Here is a 13,512-nt window from a genome sequence, read left to right as displayed (position 1 = left end):
AACTAGGTTTCAAAATTCAAATGTGTCATCATTTCAGAACTATGTCAACCATAATTTTGAATATTTTTCTGTCAGATTGAAGCCTCAGTAAAACGGATAATGATCCTCTTCTTAAGCTGTGTACTGAACCCGCTTTTATAGGGGATAACACTTATTTCTTTTGATGATATAAAATGTAACAAAATTCAGTGTAGAGTGTAGCTATCAAATATCAATGGATTCAATGATTTTAACATAGGCCAGACATATGAACATAGGCTGGAGTGTGATAAGAATTAGCAGTGTATATAAAAAAAACCTGTCTCTTTCCTAAAGTATCCAGAGAACATAATGTACTGTATGCCATGCTACTTTTACTGCAGTAATTACTTTCACTGGTATTACTTATCACAATCACTATCAAAGATAAGCGTTTTTACGCTACTATAGCCCTTTAAATTGTATGTTGTTTACCTTATGAACATTTTAAAATATATATTTAAATATAAGCGAATACATAGCACTACAACGTGCATTATGATACACTTCCTTCAAACGAAGAAAAATACCGCCACCTGTTGGGAAATGTAAAAAACAGAAATTACAATTTTAAAGCAGAACGAAAAGCTGAAGTAATTTCATGCTTCTTCAAATTACACAGCTATAAGAAAATTAAATGCACTTGCATCAACAAAGCCAAACATATACATTTAAAAAGCAAATACATATACAGAAGTTCTCCTGCAGTTTAAATACGACTCGCTTCAGCGTTAAACGCTGTTAATATAATCTATCTATCTATCTATCTATCTATCTATCTATCTATCTATCTATCTATCTATCTATCTATCTATCTATCTATCTATCTATCTATCTATCTATCTATCTATCTATCTATCTATCTATCTATCTATCTATCTATCTATTCTTCAGCAGTATGATTCAAATGATCAGAATGGGGAAATATCCTGAATCTGGTCTCGTTTAAGGTATTATAAGGTATTATAAGGAATTATAATTACTTATTTGATCGCACTCTCAACCAACCTGAGACTAAATACATGGACTAAAATACATTAAAAACGAATATTGTGAGACAGCTAATTAAACATTAAAGACAACCTTGCCAGAGACGTTACATCAGGCACCACCAAAAATCCAACGACTCTGATCGCAGAGGATCACGCCCCTTCTCGTCCACCAATCACGGCCGTCTGAGGTTTGTTTGGTGAGTGCTGATTGGTTCATGGGCACGACTTCAGTGGCCACTTAGGTTTTATGAAATGGGTTCACCCCTCACACTAGGGTGACGAGGCTCTCTCATCTCAGCAGCGTGGTTCCTTGAGGTAGAAGCGGGGTGTCATGGAGTCAAACCACTCAGAACTAGAGCAGAACGACATATTCGCTGGTTTCAGCGCAGCTTTTAAATCGTTCGCCTCTGACGCCATTCACGTCGGCCAGGAGCCGGAGCAATGGACATCCATGGCCGTGGTTCCGCTCATATCGCTCTCCACTACGTTCAAGCAGACTGCGCCAGGAAAACACGCCGTGAGTACATTTTACTGGTTTTTTTTATTTTTTTTATCTAGGGTAGGAGCGAAGAGCTAAGGAGCCAGCTTTCGTGTGTCATGTCCACGTGGAAATTGAAGTGTCTGTTTGCTTTTGTCTAATTATATTTGAGACACATGAATGTATAGGAAAGACATTTATTTTCTATATTTTGAAATTATTCCACAACATAATCAATATTTCCTGAATGACTCTAATGAGCCATAGATTGATGGAGAAAAGTATTAGAAAAAAAAACTTCGCCAGATGGATAACATGTACAGAGCACCGACCTCCTCCAAGGGAGATGAATTTCTCCCTTTTTTTAAAAATCTTATCACCAATAAAAAACATTTCTGTAACAGTTTGTACTACGTAGTTATGATTATTAATTTTCATATTTCTTTATATGAATCTACACCCCAAAATCGGTCAAGAAATGTCGGTCAAGTTCTCGTGGGATCCAGACTTTCCTGTGGTTCACTCCAACAAGGAGCGGGTGGAGTGTGAACACTGGACGCTGGAACACTGATCCCTAGGGTTGCGTTGACAGGTGGCCGTTTTCACTGAGGGACTACTACACAGGCACTCAAGGCCATTCATGCTTCATGGAATACCAAAGGTCCCCAGTGATCAAATAATACATTGAGCATGGTTTGATCTAAAATTGAGGGTTATAAAGTGTCTTACTTAACAGGTAAGTCTCTTCTTAGAAGTGCAACGAAAGTCTGCTGTTGTGAAATATACAATTCATGGATTCTTATATAAAATTCTAATTTCTATTAACACACTTTACATAAAGTGGTTAATCTGCCTCCTTGTACTACTCATAGTACAAAGAGGCTGAAAAAAAGTATGTTCAGACTTGCAGCAAATTACGATGAGCGTGTGAAAGAAATGCATTTGATTCAGTGGTTAGTAAAGGGTACTTTTTCCAGTCATGCACAAACCTGTTGATTGTTGGTGTTAATTTCATATTCAAACTAATAAACATTCGTTTAACATCAGTGTTAATCTGGGTGAGGCACTGCAATTGTAAGAGGTGTAAACCTTAATGTTTTGAACAAAGCCGTTGTATAGTATTATTTTAATTGTTATCCTTATTATTATTATCATCATCTATTCTAATTGTAACTGTTTGTATGCAGGGCTTTGAATACAGCCGTAGTGGAAACCCAACAAGAAACTGTCTTGAGAAGGCTGTGGCTGCTTTGGATGGAGCCAAGTATTGTAAGTAATTGTTGTAGGAGACACTTGAATGCATCTGACGTATTCTACAGGAACAGGATGTGGGCAATTTTTTGTCTTTTATTCTTCTGGAGAAGGTTTTGGTTCTCATTGAATTTCCCCTTTGAAGGCCTTGCTCTTGCATCAGGACTGGCAGCCACAGTTACTATCACTCACATGCTGAAGGCAGGCGATGGGATTGTCTGCATGGATGACGTGTATGGAGGTGAGATGCCCCACTGTAACTTTTATTACACCTCATATCACTCTCTTATAAAAAATGGCTGTTGGTCTGACAGTGGAAGCACATTGTGACTTCATTGACCTTCTCAATTACAAGGCACAAACCGCTATTTCCAAAGAGTTGCTTCAGAACTTGGCCTGGATGTGACTCTTGCTGACTTAAGAAACCCAGAGAAGCTGAAGGCTGCTCTGAAGTCTAACACTAAAGTAAGTCAAGTATACTGTAATAAGATGGTGCTTTTCTCAATATTTGTTTTCTTTCCAGCAGAGATGATAATTTCAAGTTCATAATAAGCTAAAGTAAGTTCTGGGATTGCAATGACTTTCTACAATTTTATTTTTACTTCTTATTAAATGTGTCTGTTAATGGCGCTTTTAATAAGTGAATGATGCAATGCGTCTGTTCATAATTTGTCTTTGAGCTGAGTGACGGGGCGGGTAAAAGATTGACCTGTTTCACCCTCCTCATTCATTGAAATGTTGTCTTTCTCATTGTAGCTGGTGTGGATAGAGACACCCACCAACCCCACAATGAAGGTCGTCGACATTAAGACCTGTTCTGATTTGGTACATGATTACAACAAAGACATCATTGTGGTTGTAGACAACACTTTCATGTCTGCTTATTTTCAGGTGAGAGCGTGCGTCAGACTTTATTTTTATAAATATAAATATTATGAAACACCTGAATTCCCAGTTCATGTGGGGACTTGTCATTAATTATTTGGCTTTTCAGCGGCCCTTAAGTTTTGGAGCTGATATCTGCATGTATTCAGCCACCAAATACATGAACGGTACGTCATGTTGATTTTCTCATTTTGCTAACACAACAGTCTTTGAAATCTGATGCAAGCGCTCACAAAATTACATCAGCTAAGGAAGTTTTGGAAGAGAAAAAGGAGTGAAAACAGGTTTTGTCTCCCTTCCGGCATGTCCTGTAGATCAAAATTTGGAATGTCTGCTCACTCCACTAGCATGTAGAGAATTATGAAAGGTTGTAGGATAGGAAATTGTTCTGTAAGGAAGCAAACATAGTCAAGATTTTGTACTTTAATAAATGCAACGTCATCTTGTCTTCATTGTATTTTTATAGGCCACAGTGATGTCGTAATGGGTTTGGTCTCAACAAACCGGGATGATCTGCACCAGAGACTGAAGTTCCTGCAAAATGGTGAGTAAAGAAAAGCAAATAAAAAAAAGCCTGTGTTTCCAGTAGTGGGTGAGCCACTGCATTGGTGAGAATTTGCTTCAACAAACGCATGAAGTAGAACCAAGAGTCAAGAAACATATTGATATCAAAGACATGACTCCTTGGTGTGTGTGGGTAGTGTCACATCCCATTTGTAGTTTTACTGGGGTTTTTTTAGTTGTTGTTTTTTTTTTTTTTAGAACATGTTAATATAACAGACCTCACCCCTTCATCACATTTACAACAGCAACATCTGAAAAAAAAAGGGCTGACGGGCAGAAGCTAATAGGCTTTTGAAATTCCCTTCCCCTAGAATCAACAAATATCTCTGTCATTATAATGTTGTCAACAAAGTCAGACATTAAATGCTTTCAACCAGTTCATCCATTGAATTTTGACAGACGTTCATACTTTTATCCACTTCTAGATATTAGCCTTTGTCCCAGATATATCCTAGAGAATAATCATGTTTACATTCTTCCTAGGAACACAAGGTTTGTTAACATCATAGTCAAAACAAGAAGTTGACCTTGCCAGGTGTTCTCCACGAGAATACAATGATCATATTAACCTCTCACCAGACAGTGTTTACCCATGAATTAACCTGTTTGTTAGAGACACTTTAACAGTTATACATGCTATTATATTGTCAAAAGATATCAACATACTCTTTAAAGTCTCAAACTTAATGTTAATCCATCTAAGCAGAAATACATGTTTTTTTGGTAATTAGTCCTGAAGCAGATTCCTTACCTACTGGTTCCGCAGCACGATTGTTTGATGATCAGGGGAGACAGAGGACTCATGAGACGATGGTTGAAGTTCATGGTACTTTACTTAACACACCTCTGGGTTGTTCTCCAATACAACAAACATGCGTGCATGTGGTATGAGAAGCACAAGCTCTCATCTCATAACTGGTTTATATACTTTTCAAGTTAGACATTCAAATGGATGGTCTTGGAAACAGGTGGTAAATGCATGATAACCTCAAGGTCCATAAACGACATCTCCAAAGACTAGGAAACTGAGCTTATATAGCAGGTGTTGATTATATCTTGTGAAAGAATGTGCAAGGACTTCATCTGCAGTTCAACAAAAGACAAAATAAAATTGATGTGTGTGTAGGATAAATCCTATGGAAGGGGTTCGCCTAAAGTTTTTTTAAACCTAAAGGTTAAAAGGTCTAGATAATGTTTACTTCCACTATCCTGTGTAATAAACCTGAGCAATAAACCTGGGAAACAAAGCTAAGGGTAAGATAATGATCAAAGGGTTTAAATGCTATTCACTCATAAAGAAACTGAACAGTGAAACCGATCCTTCATTGATGATGTTGAATGGTTTTTTCCACTGTTCCATGTAATACTTGACGTGTCCAAAATTCCATTTGGGTCAAACAGGGCATAATCCACAAAATGATCGGTTTTCAACTCCAAACTATCTTGATCAGCAGTTCTCTGTATTAGATCTTTCATTTCTTCAGACATTGAAGAGATGCCTGTTCACTGCCTTGTTGAAGTTAGAGTTTTTATTTTTGGTCATACCTTATTGGTCGAATTTCTACAATTCTTTCACATTTTTGATCATCATCGTTTTCATCTGCTCTGGAGAAAGCCCTTTTGTTTTGATGAAGATCCTGCAGTTGTCCAGGTGTTGTCCATCAGCCCATTCTTCTTCAGCTGACGAGCTTTTTTGGCGATATCAGCATTTTTTTCAGTGAGATTGTTATTAATGTTTGCTTAAAGCCACATATCAGTTGATAAAGTAGTGGCCCTGGATCCTGCCATCAATAATCAAACTGGTGTTTTGTTGATTCTGGGGGTGGGAGCCACACAAGCCGAATGGCTTCTACTCATCAGCCTTTTTTTTTTTTTTTTTCCGGATGCTGTTGTTGCAAATGAGATGAAGGTGGTAAAGTCTGTTGGAATGACATGTCTGGAAAAAAAAACAAAAACCTAAATAAACAATGAAATAATACAAATAAAAATGTCTGACTCCCCCAGTGAAGTTGGTGTTTAACCCTTTAATGAAGGATGTAGTTATCGATGCTTTTGTTGATTGCTTGATCTGGTTTTGAGATGTTGGATTCTGCTTTGTTTCAGCGCTGGGCTGTGTTCCATCTCCCTTCGACTGCTACTTGTGTAACCGAGGACTTAAAACACTGCACCTACGAATGGAGCGTCACTTCCAGAACGCCATGGCTGTCGCCAAGTTCTTGGAAGCTGATCCGAGAGTGGAGCGTGTCATTTTCCCAGGTCGATATAGTCTGCAGTTACTCCCCTCATGCCAGCAAAGTGTTGAGTCATTCCTGCTAAGTGTCTATTGTACTGTGTAACCTTTTAATTGTTGGGCAACCACCATGGTTACTTTTAATTTTATGTTGTGTAGAAACATATAAAAGAAAACAGGGAATCAAAGGTTGTGTTGTTTCATAGCAGCCTGTCATTGCTGTTTGAATGTTTTTAAATGCAGCATAATTATTGAATGTGAACAAGTGGTAGCGTAATGATATATATTCCTATTTTAGTGTTAATCTAATTTAACTCTGCAAGTTGAAATTTTCCTTAAAAGTAAAAGAGAGAATGTGATGTCTGTTTTTTCAACACCTTGGTTTTAATCCATTACCTATTCTGAATGGAAAATAAGTAACTGGGCCTTAAAAAAAATGCTTTGTCCCTGAGTTTGTCTGGCCTAGCTGCTGTCTATATACAATAGGTAAGGTACATGTTTCAGTTTGATATGTACCTCATTCTCTCAAAGGATCCATAGCAAAACCAAATCAAAAAGGAAAACTAAAACATATGATACAAATACTAAACTCCAACATTTATTGTAACTGGAAATGGTTCATGTAGGACAGATAGTACATCACTGAGTTCTTCTTTCTTCTTCTGCCATCACACTAATAGAAGTGCGGGCTATTTCTGGGGATGTGCTGTTCATGATTGTTGGTTAGAAACATGTCTGGCAAGGAAAGTGGCCAACAGTAATTATCATGTTGTGTATACTAACCTTTTATAGGCTATGGGACTGGAATTGTTATCTGAATTCAAATCTCTTATTGTCAGGACGAGTCACTCCCATATACTTCAACATTTTCATAGTTATGATCAAATAAATAACTTTATTCATTTATTCATTTAACCCATTAGATGAATGAAATATTGTAAAGTTTACTTTTGACAACAAAGATAATCGTAAAAGTGTTAATATATTAAAAACATTTAAACACTTAAGGCTCTGAGTTAAACAACTAAATGCAATGCTTAGAGTAAATGTACCCTTTTTTAACAGTTACTAGTACAAAAGAAGAATACTGTGAGTGTTAACGTGTGGTTTTCAATATGCTGTCTGTGACAGGGCTCACCTCCACTTCTGTGTTTACTCTCCCAACACAGGCCTGCCTTCTCACCCTCAGCATGAATTAATGAAGAGACAGTGTACAGGATGTTCTGGCATGATCACTTTCTATATCAAGGGACAACTTGAGCATGCGACTACATTTCTCAGCAACTTGAAGGTAAGGTGGGGGTAAATGTAAAACAATGCAGATCAAACAAAAGTTGTCAAAATGGTACTGTTGAGAATATCAGTGATTACAAAACCAAATTTCTTTTCAAGGAAAAGAAATCCAAGTACCATAACTTGATTTTTGTTCAATGCTCTCTGCTATCTTTGAGTTCTCCTCTCCCTTCTGTTGTCTTGTTTAAGGTATTTGCTATGGCCGAGAGTCTTGGAGGTTATGAAAGTTTAGCAGAACATCCGTAAGTATTTCAGCTCTGTTACTCATCATTACTTACTGAAATGAATATTTTAACTATATTAACTGACCTTCAGCTATACAGTTGTACTTTGACATACAAGCAACTCGGTTTACGAGTTTTTCTTTTTTTAGATATGAGCCATCGCTGGGTCCATTTTTTTGTTAGACATATGAGAGAAATCCAAGTTATGAGTCATGCTTTGGGACACCACTTCTAGTAGGTGGAGGGATGCAACATCAGCTGAGGCCGCATCTCGTTTTTTCCCACGTGTTGTCCACAGAGAAAAGAAATAGCTTGTGTGTGATCATCATACTTTATTATTGTTTACTTAACTTGTATATGAATAATTATGCACAGGAAGAGTAGGTATGTCTATAGGACAGATAAAAAAACGTTCTTAGATAATTTAAGGGGGTTTAAGCTTTTTTACTATGCTTGAATGCATTAAAATGATTTTAATTGTTTTAAATGGAGGAAATTGGTTTCAGATCGGAGTCGTTTGACTTACGAGCTCAGCCACAGAACGAATTTTGTCTTTTAAGGTACTACTCTACCATGTGATGCAGTGTAATCAACGTCACCACAAGAGGGCACCAGACATCTAGAAAAAAATTCTGACTGATGAATTTTATGAGATTTTATTTCCATTGAAATGTGTGTGCGCTACGATTTTTGATGAAACAGCGTGATGACCTTCACGTATGAGGTTATTTTGTTAAGTTGCTCTGTCTTCTGTATGAAGCATCTGTCTTTTATTCACATGATTTAGGGCAATCATGACCCATGCATCAGTGCCAGAAAAAGAGAGACGTGTCCTGGGGATCACTGACACACTGATCCGACTCTCCGTTGGACTGGAGGATGTGGCCGACATAATCGAAGATCTGAAGCAAGCACTAACTGCTGCTGTGAGTGACCTGACTTGAGCTGCCATCTAACTTTTAACACAGCATGTTCTTTATGTCTGATAGGACTGTTGTTCCATCTGTGCTGTACAGTATGTCGTGCATATATGGTACATTTGACAATAAAGTGGACTATGACTATAATTATAGTTAATGCTTTACCACAGCTCAGTTTATGAGTGCTTTGAAGTAGATCTGGATGCTGCTCATCCCGCTTAGTAATAGTAATTCAGAGGGCAAGCACCAAGTTTTATCTCATCTCGGCGTCATGTTGGATGTCACAAGGGTGACAGATTGCAGTGTGGGTTAAAATGTAAGTCCAATAAAGATGATTTCACCATTTTTTTCTGACTTCAAATACGTCTGAGGACACTAACAAATATCTGGTCTCCCCTCCAATCAGAACAGAACTGAAAGTTCTGAAGCTGATAAGATAAGAAATAAAATAAGATGGACCTAATGATAATCTCAATGGAACAGCCTGAGTGTGCACTGGAGATAGGCATATCAGCATGTTTAAGTATGAAAAGTATGCTAGATTTTTATATGCAGGAAGAGGTACTGGTTGTTTTTTATGTGTATTCTATAATAACAGCCAGAGTCAGCTGTTGTCGTTGATGACCCACTGTATGGGAACTTACCTTACAGTTGTTCGAATTGCAGATTTTTGTAAGTCAAATGTTCATATCTTGAGGACTTGAGGACTTAATTGGCTCTGTTTTTTCTTCATATTTTCACTGTGGAAACCCTGGAATGTTTTTGTTCCTGAGAACAGCAGATGGCTCATCAGGAGTTCTGTAGCGTTCCCAGAATGCACTTTACAATTTGTTGCTCGTTTTGGATTTTCTCAGCTCTTTGCTCCATTGATGCTGAGATCTGGCTCTGGTCGTCAGACTTCTGAATGTTTATCACATTTTCTCTGCTCTAGTGACTAATGTCCACATCCGGGGATTTACTGCACCCCTCTGGCACAGGGGCTGAGGTGTTCATCAGATATGTAGTATTATAATTTGTTTTATGTTTCCATGGAAGTTTTTAATGTGCACTATATGTTATGCATGGAAGCAGCTGATTAAACATATAGAATGTAATGGCTTATGAATAGTGAAGTTAGGATTTTATGACATCTAAACTGTATTAACTTACCTATTGGCTTTTTTCTTTTCACTGTTTTCCACCTATCCTCTCCATTGCCATCACTTGGAATATTTTTACTCTGTAAAACCCTTTTGCCACCCTGTTTAGCCATGTGTGCTGCACTTCCTCTCCCTGTCCTCAGGATTGGGGTGATGTCTCTGAATCCGTCCACTGTCCATTTGTAGCAAATGGAAATTAAATGGAGACAGATGTCCCTAGTAAGCATCTGTTGGCCTCTAAAGAGGCACCTCTGATGGGTGAAGCATATAATTGGATGGGAAGGAAGGTCAGATTATGCCAGGCTGTGAATTATCCGGTCAAGTGTCTTCATCGTAGGCTTTGATTTGAATCACAAGTTTAGTTGTTGAATAATCATGTCATGGGGTTGTCTGTGGTTGTTGATCTGCTTCTGACTATTGAAAGCTGCAGCAGCATGTCTGCATTTATTGATTTCTTTTGTCCCTTTTTATTCAATAGTGTTCACCAAAGATGTAAAATGTCTTCAAGGACTTCCTGGAGGCTCGTGGTGGAATTGCCTGAGGTCTGTTTTGAGACTGGAAGCACCTGAAGCCTGGTTTTCACAGCCCAACGTATGGTGCATCAATTCAATACACAGACTGAAGAGATTCAACTATCAGGGAACAATTAACAAAGAAATAAAGAAAAATGCGTATTTGAATAATGAAAGCAATGCTTACATGTGCGTGTTAAACTAAACATGAGTTTAATTGTGTTTATGTTGTGTGGCCCTTATTTTCATGTCTGTTTGTCTTTTTGTTCATTTTTTCTCCAAGAGCTCTTAAGGGAGTGCAGATCTATTCAGTCAAGCCTCATTTCAACAGTTTCTACTGAGAAAAAGTTAAGGTGTAATATGCCATAGTGAGGTATTAACTTTCCCTGAGGTCTTCATTAAAGATACAGAAACATCGTCAGGAATTGTAATCCATCAGAGTTGTTCAGAAATAACTAATGTCACCGCCTCCTGTCCATGAATATATTTTGTTTTTATTTAGCAGGAGCTCCAATATTAAGAACTGTGGAAAAATGAACATTATCTATACTTAAATACAATAAGTGTAATTTTTCATGAGCCTAAAAAAAAGATTTATTTGATCGGTTGATTAAGGATAATACTTGATTATATGCTTTAAGTGTTTGATCTGAGCTGTGGCGCTACCTTGCTGCTCCTCCAGTCAAATGTCACGTTGCATTCAATCTTCATTTAAGACAGACCACTGAAGACCAATGTCATGTATGTAACTGATAAATCTATTAAATTGGCCAGTTTGCAGTACAGGTTTCTCTGTTTCTTACTTTTCTCAACCATCCTGCTGCACACACATTAGTTACTGTGAATTCAGCCTCAGTACTCATCGATTCCCCACATTCAGTTAAGCCTGGATAGTGAATGGCTGCACAGTGGAATCTCAGCTGATTGATGTAATATGGTAGACGACATCCTAATAATTAAATCCATCAATACCATTTCCACTTAGACTCAAAAGTTTCCATTTTCTCTCGAAGACCACTATTAATCTTGAAAAGATTTCATTGGATCTTTAATCTCTTGCTAAAAGTGGCCATATTTAGATGTTACACATGAAAAATTACAGCCTCTAAGCACCGCTTCAAAGGGCTCTGTATAGATTCAGGGGAAGTTGTAGTTTAAACAAAAACCGTGCTCTGCTTTAAGGCTCTGCTTTAAAATAGAACTGTTGCTAAGACATTTTGAATTCTGCTCTCAGCACTCCCAACTTTGACTTGTGTCATTGGATCTGAGTGTGGTTAGATTTTTGGAGAGAATGGTGTGTGGTTTGAAATCTCATCACTCACTGCATATTTTTAGTGTCAGCTCCCCTCAGCCAGTCAGCACTTTTTAGAGAACACATCTCTATCAGGTGGCTATGTGGGCTTTTGATGTTTATTTTATACATAGGACAATGGTATTAGTTTAACTTTCAGTGTTATTTAGTTTAAACAACAAAATATGAGGCAAAGAGCATTAAATATCATCAAGAGCTACTGTGACTCTTGCGTGTATGTTTACAATCTGCTGGATCACAGTTAAAAGAAGTGTGTGTTCCGTCACTTCAGTGGTCATAGACTCATGTACACAAATCTGTTGATAAGAGGGTCGCAGCTTAGCGGGCTGCTTGCTGTGTTAGTGACGGTGTTAAAAAAAGACCATCCATCCTGCATTCACTTCCCAGAAGCTGAGAACAGTACAGTCATGAAGCACAGGAAACTGAAAAACAATGCTAAAGAATTGCGTGGTGAGTCCACCTTCCTCTTGATATTGCTTTTTAGTAGACTATATTTACATTTCAAGTTGATGTCTCACATTAAACCAGAACTTAACTCCAGTTGTCACTATGAGGTTGCAAGGCAATAAGAGAGACCAAGAGGTCACAGTTCCTGGACACAGAATTACGGGATAGAAGACATCCACACATGAACCACATCTCTCTCCCATTCAGTTTTATTGTGTGGCTTTAAAATAAAAATGTATTGGCTTTAGTGGTGCTGGGGGATTGATCTTGACTGGACTGAAGCAGGTTAGTGGTTCCTTTTTGTTTACAGTGTTCAGCCATGAGCTAAATGGCTGGAGACTAATGTGAGGAACAGTATAACATCAGTCTCAAGCATCTCTGTTGCTTTATGGTGAGCATGCATGGGATATTATTATCTCAGATTGTAATTACATCCCACGGTGATGTATTGTAATTGTCAGTGTTTGTGTGTTCGTCCGTCCGTCCATCCGTTAGTCCACCAAATATCTTCATAACCGTTGCAGATAGAAATACAGGCGGCAAAGGGGACAAAAGTGAAAAGATGACCTTGACCTTGAGAAAACTAGGTCAAGGTCAAATTTCTACTTTTGTACATTTTTTTGCACATATCTCAGGGACCTAAGATAGAAAGATGAAACAAAAGGCGTTATAGTCAGGGAGATCACAACAGGGATCACAACCATGACCTTGAAAAACTTTCAGTTCACAACTTTAATGTTCATGTTCCAAAAATGACAACAATCACATATTTTATCACTTAAGGTTGTGTTACAGGTTTTGAAATTCCATGTGTGGTCTGTAGACCTCACTGACCTGAGCTCACACAACTTCTATTATTATTATTATTATTATTATTATTATTATTATTATTTTGTTTTTGAAAAAGGAGGAGTAGATATTATTTAAAATGTAATCCAAACCCTCATGTGTATATACATACAGTATATATATATATATACTGTATGCACACACACACACACACACACACACACACACACACACACACACACACACACACACACACACACACACACACACACACACACACACACACAGACATCGTTACACAGCTTGTCACTGACAACCAAACAACAAGAATTCTATTGAAGAATTCAGTAGTTCCTGTGGCGGTTGACTTGGGAGCCAAAAAAAGGACGTGTGTGTGTGTGTGTGTGTGTGTTTGTGTGTGCGTGTGCGCTTGTTTGTTCAAAGGGTGATGTAATTAT

The 13,512-nt window shown here is 37.8% G+C and overlaps 1 protein-coding gene across 1 annotated transcript; it reads left to right on the top strand.

The window, feature by feature from the left end:
* Nucleotides 1–1,278: 1,278 nt before the first annotated feature.
* LOC137599370 (cystathionine gamma-lyase-like) lies at nucleotides 1,279–11,289 on the top strand. The gene is made up of 12 exons (XM_068320253.1): nucleotides 1,279–1,527; nucleotides 2,676–2,757; nucleotides 2,885–2,980; nucleotides 3,095–3,204; nucleotides 3,496–3,630; nucleotides 3,734–3,791; nucleotides 4,091–4,168; nucleotides 6,292–6,444; nucleotides 7,588–7,709; nucleotides 7,901–7,953; nucleotides 8,723–8,861; nucleotides 10,473–11,289. The coding sequence occupies exons 1-12, from the start codon at nucleotides 1,342–1,344 to the stop codon at nucleotides 10,488–10,490; spliced, it is 1,230 nt and encodes a 409-aa protein (XP_068176354.1). The 5' UTR covers nucleotides 1,279–1,341; the 3' UTR covers nucleotides 10,491–11,289.
* The last annotated feature ends 2,223 nt before the right edge of the window (nucleotides 11,290–13,512 follow it).

The sequence above is a fragment of the Antennarius striatus genome, chromosome 7 (genome assembly GCF_040054535.1).
Source record: "Antennarius striatus isolate MH-2024 chromosome 7, ASM4005453v1, whole genome shotgun sequence".
NCBI classification, from domain to species: domain Eukaryota; kingdom Metazoa; phylum Chordata; class Actinopteri; order Lophiiformes; family Antennariidae; genus Antennarius; species Antennarius striatus.
This window is presented reverse-complemented; position numbering and strand designations above follow the sequence as displayed.